At 41.0% G+C, this 9,355-nt stretch overlaps 1 protein-coding gene across 1 annotated transcript; it reads right to left on the bottom strand.

The window, feature by feature from the left end:
* Nucleotides 1-1,062: 1,062 nt before the first annotated feature.
* On the bottom strand, nucleotides 1,063-2,337 carry LOC100728961 (melanoma-associated antigen B5-like). Its single transcript, XM_003466439.2, has one exon. The coding sequence runs from the start codon at nucleotides 2,335-2,337 to the stop codon at nucleotides 1,063-1,065; it is 1,275 nt and encodes a 424-aa protein (XP_003466487.2).
* Nucleotides 2,338-9,355: the final 7,018 nt, after the last annotated feature.

The raw sequence follows: 9,355 nt of genomic DNA, 5'->3' as shown, positions 1-9,355 counted from the left end.
GGAGTTATGGCAATGGATGGAGATGCATGTTTTGTTGTATACCTTAGCTAAATGTCCAAAAAGGGAGTGTAATCCCCTACCATTCTCACTGCAGCACAGCTCTCATAGTCTGAAGGGAGAACTAAGACTTCTGCAATCCACCATCCCGGGACTCCCTTGCATTGTGACCAAAGTCCTGTGCATGGATAGTTTGTGTCAAATACTTTCAGGAAACCAAAAAGTAATTGAAAAGAATTTATTTTTATATCTCAAAACAAGATAAAACCCCATAGAAAGCATCCAGTTATTTAAAACATCAAATAGTAAATGCACTAAGAATTCAAGCATTTATCATGTTTGAAATATTTGCTTCAATGTACTTCTCTGCATATAGTAGGGGTGTTTAACATTTCCACAAAAATTCCCTATTCTAATGTTTGTTTTCAACACAAGAAATGTGAGAAAACTGTTATTTAACTTTCCCAGTCTACAGTGTTTTGTCCTAGTTGACTGAATCAATTTGCAGACATGGGCATCAAAATCCTGACTCACACAGGGAATGTCATGGCATTACTTCTACACTTCCATCTTTAGCCACATCAAAATGAAACAAAAATTATATCTGCAAGGTTTCCAAGGAAATTAAATATCACTGTTCTCTAACACACCCTCATCATATTTGTTCCGTTTAAGGTTCATAAATTCAAAAAGGAATTTCAACAAATTTCAATAACATTGCAGAACTGAGGCTTAAAAACTTGTAATAGCACAGACTGCATTTTCTTCATGTTAGTACCAGTGCACTACCACAAAGCTTGCCGAAGTGAATGCAACCAGTTAACATGTGCTAAGTACACTTATGAGCTATGAGGGGAAACTAATAAAGTTTTAAGCAAATCTTACAGGAAGGAACAAAGAAAAAGCTTAAAACATAGAATTACATAAAGGAGTGAGAAATGTAAACAATAAACATGTCTTAAACATTGACTCCATTGTATCACCTACTACTGTGGACTTTCTTAACTTGTGCAGGAAAATTGCCTATAGTAAAGCCCACTTTCTTAAATTGTGTGATCTGATGTCTCAGATATCAATGGGCTTTGCAAAAGCAGGATACATAGCTCGGGCAACTGCCCTAGGTTTGCCAGCAGACACACGCTTGGCAGAAAGCGAGGCTTGGAATTGTTCTATCTCCTCTCTTCCAAAGTCTTCATAAAGATATGAGAAGTAGGGAGGACAGATCTTATTCATCCCGACCAGATACTGCATGATTTTCTCCTTGCTGATCTCAGCGTGCGCTTGGGGGCCCCACAGGAACTCGCGGCGTGGAAGAAGACAGCCAGGCACCTGCCGGTACTCCAGGTATTTCAGTTTCACAAAATCGTGGGTGAGAAGCCTATTGGCATTTCCAAAGAACATGTGCTTCTTGCCGGGATACACGTGCAACCTATTCAGGAATTTCCAGATGTCTTCTTCAGAAGCGCGGTGGCCTTTCATGAGGATCACAGAAAGGATTTTCATCAGCAGCCCGGACTTAGGGTAGCCCCTGCCAGGGCGCACCCTGCCATTGTTGGGGAGGCTCAGCATGCTGAAAAGGCTGTAGGAGTGACGGGTGGACTCCACTTCTCTCACTTCCATTGCGAAGATCGCCTCCAGCTGCTTTTGGACAGTCTTGAAAATTTGAGGAAAATCATCTCTGTACTTTTTGTCGATCGATAACAGCATTTCTGACCTAGTAAAGGGCTGCTTCAAATCAAATTTTTTGAGTATCAACGACCCCAATGTCTCAATCGGGCACTGAGGTTCTTCAGACATATACTCAGTGCAGTGACTGGCTTCAGAAAGGCACTCGTCATACTTACAACTGGAACCTTGGTCAGGACTGACCACAGAGCCATCAGCAGGGAGAGCACCCTCAGATGGTGATCCCCTCAGGGATGTCAGGGGAGGGCTACAGGGAGCAGCCCCACTTACACCCTTGGTAAAAGAAGACTCCTTCCCCGCTTCTGACTCTTCTGCAGCGGCAGCTGGCGGTGCTGACCTCGCTGCTGCTTTCACTGCAGCTCGTGCTGCTATTGTTGTGGCTGCGCCTGTGGCTGCAGCTGGCGATGTTGCTTTCCCTGTAGGTGGTGCTGACGCTTTCGCTCCTGCCTTTGCTGCAGGTAATGCTGCTGCTGCAGCGGCAGGGGGTGATGTTTTTGCTGCTGCTGTGGCTGCAGGTGTTGCTTCTGCTTTCACTGCTACTGCCGCTGCAGCAGATGTTTCTGCTTCCTGTGCCACCTCAACACCCTGCATGTCATCTTTGGCCTGAGCGCCTTTCTGACGAGCGTGGCGTCTACTCTTGTGACCACGAGGCATGATGAAGTTGCTTAGGCCCAAAAGGGAAGAATGAGGAGAGAACTGTTCTGCAGACACCTGGAGGAAGGAAAACAAGATTGTGTGAGCAACTTTGTTAGAGAGATCTCTCTAGGAACCAACAGCGGATCTGCTTTCTCAAGTATGTGCTTTCACTGGTGGTCTGGAGTGGTAAAAGGACTGCATAAAGGTGTCATGTGTTTATTGTGTTGGGTCCTCTTGGTTTGTTAGAACACTTATCAGAAACTACACAGAGGTCCTGTACTTCTCACTTATGCTTCTCAGAAGCTGTCTCTACCTCAGAAAAGTAACATTCTGTATCCCACATCCATAGGGAAAGAGTGGAAGAGATTCTAAGCAATCACCATGGAATGGGCTCTGCTCTCTGAGCCTTAAGGGCAATCAATTTCTCTCCCATGGGGTTGCAAGGTATTCACTTCTTATCCAGAGAAATCTGATCTACAGGCACTACCTGTTACTGCTGCATGTTATTTAAATATTCTCACCAAATCTGCTTCATGCTACAATTGGTACGCAGCAGTGACAAACAGAAACAGCCTGAGACGTGTTTCTTGGGCTTGGGATGCTGGATCTAAGGATCAGGGTGTGATTCTGTGACGCCAGTCAATCAAAGGCAGTCGTTTCAACGACTCATTTGACCTCTGAAGCCTTCCTTTACCTGGGACCTCTGTGGTACTGCTGTCTTTACTGAGACTCTTTGGGAGCATATGACTGCCACATTTCCTTCCCACATTTGTCAAGTAGGACTAGGAACAGATGGTGTTTCTTTGAGTTCTTTCTTCTCAACTAACATTATGCATCAATTTATTAGTTATTTGCTCATTAATTATTTGCTCATTCAGCTTCTTACACTAGTGACACTATTTTAGGGTTACATGAGTAGGTCTGATTAATTTCTCTTATGAGTATGTTCTCAGCTTAATCTAGTTATAAAATTCTCAAGTTCATCCTTCTTTATGAATGAGTACTACTTTAATTTTTAAAAGAGCCACATCTCTTTATCTATTCCTGAGTTCATAGGATTTGCACTGTTACCAGGTTTTAGCTATTATAAAATAGAATCTGCAATGATGAGGGAACGGGGAAAGTCAGAAATATAGGAATAAAAAAGGCATATATATATATATATATATATATATATATATATATATATATACAGAGAGATTGTTAATGTACTTACACTGCTAATGCAGTTTAATCAAAATATGATGCCTCTATATTTTAGCTGGAGTAATTATTCTGATGACATCAAACTACCATGGGTTATTTTTTTCTGTTACTTTCTTGTCTTCAAATTTTGCATTCTTTTTTTTTTTTTGTTTCTTCAAAATAAAGCAAATGTGGATTTGTATGTAATGGAGTACTACACTCTCATAAAAAAGGATCGATGTGAGACATTTTTTTGTGAATATATACACAAGAATAAGATGGCAAACTGTTAAGCAAAACATACCACACACTCATATTTTAATATAAAAAACTGAAAAGTATAGATGATTTTGTAGTTAATGCTTGGTTTTTCTCACTGACATTAGCATGCTCACACTAACATATAGGAATATGTAGAAATGCTCCTACTATGGACCTCTGGTTATGCACTTTAGAAAAAGTTCTTCCCCACAATTAGCCACACCCCATTCACCATATCATGGAGGAAATTAGTGCGAATCCAAAGCCTATCCCTCATTCCGGGTTGCCAACAGCCATGGCCTTCTGGTCTTTACATGCTGTGCTCAGAGTGACTCCTCAACAGCTGGAAACCTCCCTCATGCTGACTATAAGGTACTCAGCTCAGCCTGAGCCCCCAGTGTCCCTGTTACCCTCCTTGCAGCAAATAGCCTGATAGTTACAATAGGTTTCCTAGAACTGACCACAGGACATTGGTGGTCCTCAGTCTTGCTGGAGTCCCGATCTCCTGAGCACTGCTTGGTGCTCCTGTACTCTTGAATCCTTGATTGAACGATGTTCCTTGCTGTGTAGACCCGGCCCTGGCCCTCACTGCAAGGCTTTCTGCTCTAGGACCACGTGAGACCCCAGCTCACACGTGGCGCCCTCCATTTTGACTGCGCACTTCTCCGACGCCGTAATAGTCTTCTTGAAGGGCCCCTAAACCCAGAATATACGGACTCCGGAGTTAGCAGGGCCTCCTTTCCTCCCCTGCACTAGAATACCCACTACTCTTCACCAAGAGGGTCCCCAGACCTCAGCCTGTCTCAGGCAACCTGTGCTCTTGGCGCTCCCCCCCAACAGCCCCGAGAACACGCGGTGGCTTTGTGAGGCGGGGCCCACACCCCCTTCCCAAGCCGTGTTTCTCCCTCTCAGGACAGGTTCTCACCTCCTAACCACAGCCTGGGTCCTTTCGCTGACTTTCGCTGGGCTGGCAGCAGTGGGCGACGCCCTTCCCTGGCAGAGGTCTGGAAAAGGGAAAAGGAAGCGAGCGCTAGCGCCACCCCTGTGTCAGGCCTCGGAGAAGAGCGCAGCCGGGACAGCTTCTCTGGCGCCCCCTCTGTGAGGAGTGCGGGCTCCCTCAGTCTCATTGGTCACGGACCTGGCTCAGACCTTCTGGGCCCTCCTTCTGCCACGCCCCCTTAAAGGGCGGATCCACACTCTAGAGACCCTCCTTGCAGAGTTAGAGTCCCTTCAGGACATGGTGTGCTGAGACCTATCAGCCAGTGAAGGGAAGGCCCTGCCTTAACCCCCATGTTACTGCACTGGGTTTTCTCAAACAGTACCTTTCAAAGTCCCAGGCCAGGCACTTACACTGTATTCAAAGGATTTCGTGAAAATGCTGAATCCCTGAAAACTTATAAGTATTGCCGCTTTTCAGATATTAGGACACTAGCTCTGTATCTCATGTCTGATATTGACAAACCTGCAATACAATGCTGTGTGTTTGGTATCTCATTTGTCGGTCAGAAAAAAACACGTACTAACCTTTTTGTCTATTTATACTCAGGCTGTGTTTATATTATTTTTGTTCTGCAAGAATTAGTTCCTTAGTGTAAATTGTCTCAGAAGAATAATTTGAGGAGATCACACTCAAAAATTATTTACATTGCTTAGGTAGATTGTTATATTGTTAGCAAACATCTTTTCCTCCAGATACATCTGAAGTTTTTATGATAGATTTTACAATTGATTTACAATATAATATTTAGACACCGCATGTTTTTGTGAAATCATGTAAGAAAATTAATGTATATACATTAATGTATCATTGTATTCTATATAATAAATATTTATTCATTGATATTTATGTGTATTTTGTAGTGTACTTATAAATAAACTGAGTGTAGCTATACAACTTTAAATTAAATTTAAAATTGCATATATATCAATATTTTTGGGATATATATTTGTATATATTGTTTTGTTATACATTTATATTTACGTGTATGTGTTTAAGAGTAGTAATCAGTAAGATAGAGGTACTCAGTTCATTTTTCTTTATAATGTAGGTTGTTGTAAACTCTTGATGAATTTTCTTGATGGACGTTTCTTATCTCTGACACCACCCTGAGAATATGAAAATATTACTAGTTATTTCTCAGACCATTACAGTTGACCATCCTGTATGTGCACAGAATATTCTTGGCATTTGGAATTCCTATGTTAAAATCCTTCCACTTATATTGCCTGTGTTTTGAAGTGGAATGTTTGATTACTACTTATCTTTGGATGAAACAATGAGAGGCCACCCAAGCTAACACATTTGCTGAGTTCATAGGAAAAGAAAAGTTAAGTTTTTCTCCCTCCACCCTATGGGGAGCCAGCAGGAAGATACAGGTTTCCTTTGGACACCTCAACTGGGAAACCTATCTCCTGGTACCCTGATATTGAAATTATCACTTCTGAATTCATCAGCAATAATTTTGTTTTGATCAACCTCACAGTGAGTTGTATTGTCTTCTTGAAGCAGGAAATCAAATCAATTTGAAAAACCCAAATATATATACATATATGTGTGTGTGTATATATATATATATATATATATATATATCCTGATGACTGACAAATTTTAAGTATTTAATGAGTTATTTTACATAGATGTTTATAGAGATAGTTGCACCATTCTATTTATAGTTGTTATGTTAATTCAGAATGTGTCACAAAATGAATTACACTCAAAGAAATTCATTCAGCCTAAAGTCTGCTTTAGAAAATAAAATTCACATTTTTCACCAAGGTACCTGTTACTTAATTTGGAATTAGTGTGTCCATTCCTGCTGGATACAGATCAAATCTGCTAGAATATCATGGTTCGTCTAGAGAGTGACCCCAACACCAATTCTGGCCTAGCTGCTTCTAATTTCATTCATTTCTTTCACAAAGAAATATCTAGCCATGCCTTCAAATTTGTCAATTTCACCGACAACCTAGTTATAATGTCCCATTGTGCTTGCATTTCCAGTTCAAAGCTGAATATGGCAATGTGCATGATTTAAAAAACTTCAGCGTTATTCATGCTGGCAGTGCCCACTCAAGTCATAACCCAAGGAGTCAGGCCCAGATATCTCACTGAAGGCTCAAAATGGGGTTGCAAAGGAGAGTAGAGAGGCAGAATGGCTTGGCAATTCGGGAGTGATTCTTACAATGTGTGTGACAGTGAGCATCCATGAATTATAAGGAGCAGATGGGTCTGGGAAGCAGATATAACAGGGCCTGTAATCTAAACTATAGTTGATAGGAGGTAACTTGTGAATCAAAGGTGGAGGGAGCATGTTCTATCATAACTTTGGAAATTCCAACCACAAATATTTCAGATTGGGACTGTATTCAGAGACACTATTTAAACAATGTTTGCACAATATCCAATGCAGTCCTCTTCAATATATTATGAATTGCTCACCTTTTCAAAGAGGTGTTAGGATGAACAAGCCATAAGAATGTGCAAACACACAGGAAAAACCAGGTAAAGAGCATAAGAGAGATAGCACATGCAAACAAACTCGTGATGTCACAGTGGAAACTCACCATACTTAACCTTGATTACAGAATTACAGTCTGAGATACAGTGAGAATCTCAATATGTAGTTTTCAGCTCCCTCAGACTGCAGTATTTTTAAAGTATTGCTAACAAAAAAGTACATGGTCCTCTTTAGAAACATGCTTCTAGTTTAACAATGATCAAAAACTGAAAATGGAGAACATGCCTTAATGGGTTTCTCTACATTAATGAGGGAAGAATTCCACTGCATCCTCATGTGGTATCCAAACATGACCCTTGCAATGAGCAGCAGTTAATCAAATGTAATCACAAACTCACAGCTTTGGGAGCAGCACATCATGATGTTACAGTCAGATCAGAAAGTAAAAATAATCTGTGCCGGGGAAAATTGTTAGATGTGAGAAGAGAAGGAATATGTCTCTTCCTCTAGAGGACGTTATAGGTGTTTGAATGTATCCAGTGGATAGATTGACAGTGATGATTAAAAATATAAATATAACAAAACAATTATATTCGGTTACCTGGATGAAGTTCATTATTATTCAGCAGAATCTCATGTGAAGATACATATTACATCAGTGAAGCGATACTTAGGCCTTTGGAGGACCTGGTGGGTTTTCCTAACTGTGATAGTCTCACATCATATTGGACATTCCTCTAGGCCTCACACTATGATCACTATGGCGCAGTGTTCCAATCTAGAGTATTCTCAGCACTCTGGCGCCTCTGAGGCTGTAACTTCTGTTCAGGACCCTATGTGCCCTCTACAGCTTAATTTAGAAAACAGCATCACAGTGATTGAGTTGAAGTCCTCCACTTTTCATAGAGCCCTGCCTGGGGCACTTTTGCCTCCATCTCACCTATCTTTTCAACTTCCTGTTATACAGGACATGTCTTAGTAACTTTGCTCACTGCTGAGACAAAATACCTAAAACACAAAGCAGAAGGATTAAAGGTTTGTTCAAGTTTCCAGTTTATAGTGGTTTCAGTTCATAATCAGCTGGATCCAAGGCAGGTCTCATCGCAAAGGTCATGACAGAAGAGAAAATGTCCATGGCAAAGCTGGGCAGGAAGAAGTCTGCCATCACTGAATTAGCAAATGACAAGCAGCAAACCACAAGTGATAGTACCAGCCTTCTTTCTGTCCCTTATATTCTTCTGAGGCTACACACATTTAGCTCAGGTAGCACTCACACTCCGGATGGGGAACCCTTAAATCTAGTGTCACATCATAAGTCTCAGCACCCTCACATTGTTAATTGCATCATTAAGCATGCTAGACCCAACCACATCTAAAAGGTTCCAGCTGTGATCTCTCGAGGATGTGGAGCAACATATAGATACAAAACATAATGTGATATATTGTCATCTTTCTCATATTATTGTAATTTTCAGGTTTTAACATACTAAAGAATCATGTAGTTGTTTATATGAGCATCACCAGTTCTTTAACTTTCCTGTTGTAGAAAATATGTCCTAGCTATATTTTCCTAAAATAACTCAGAGCTCATTTCCCAAGACCAGATACTCAGTGTATATCTGGAGGGTAAGAAGGACCTTGAGCTTGTTAGTCTCAATTTTAATGTGCTCCATTTTCCTATGGTAGTGGTTTGGGTGCCACTGAAGTAATTTTGGAAAGCAATTGGATATTGAAGGCTCTAACTTCATAAGTGAAATAATCGAGGGGCTCTTCAGTATTTTGTTTGTATTATTGGGGAACAATAGGAACTTAGGAAGTGCAGCCTATTGTAAGATGCGATCACCATGAACACACTAAGCTACCCTCACTCCTTCCTTTCTGGCTCTTTTTCTCTCCATCTGCTTCCTGGTGGCCATGGCTTTGACAGACCTGTCCAAATGCACTCCTGCTGCTCTGGTATTCTACCTCACCTAAGACACAAAGCAGTGCAACCAGAACAATACAAATTTAACTTCTGAATATCCTGGGGCAAAATTAGTTTTTCCTCTTTACTTTTGTTTTCTAGGGTATTTTATCACAACGAGAAAGAAGAAATTAACAGAGTGACCACAAAATCCAACTTACAAATGTAC

The sequence above is a fragment of the Cavia porcellus genome, unplaced genomic scaffold, assembly GCF_034190915.1.
Source record: "Cavia porcellus strain 051 isolate PalLab524CR breed Dunkin Hartley unplaced genomic scaffold, mCavPor4.1 scaffold_33, whole genome shotgun sequence".
Taxonomy (NCBI): domain Eukaryota; kingdom Metazoa; phylum Chordata; class Mammalia; order Rodentia; family Caviidae; genus Cavia; species Cavia porcellus.
Note: the sequence above shows the minus strand (reverse complement) of the source record. Positions and strands in the feature narration are given on the sequence as shown.

Coding starts and splice junctions, on each gene's coding strand:
- LOC100728961 (XM_003466439.2), bottom strand. CDS start 2,337: ATGCCTCGTGGTCACAAGAGTAGACGCCACGCTCGTCAGAAAGGCGCT.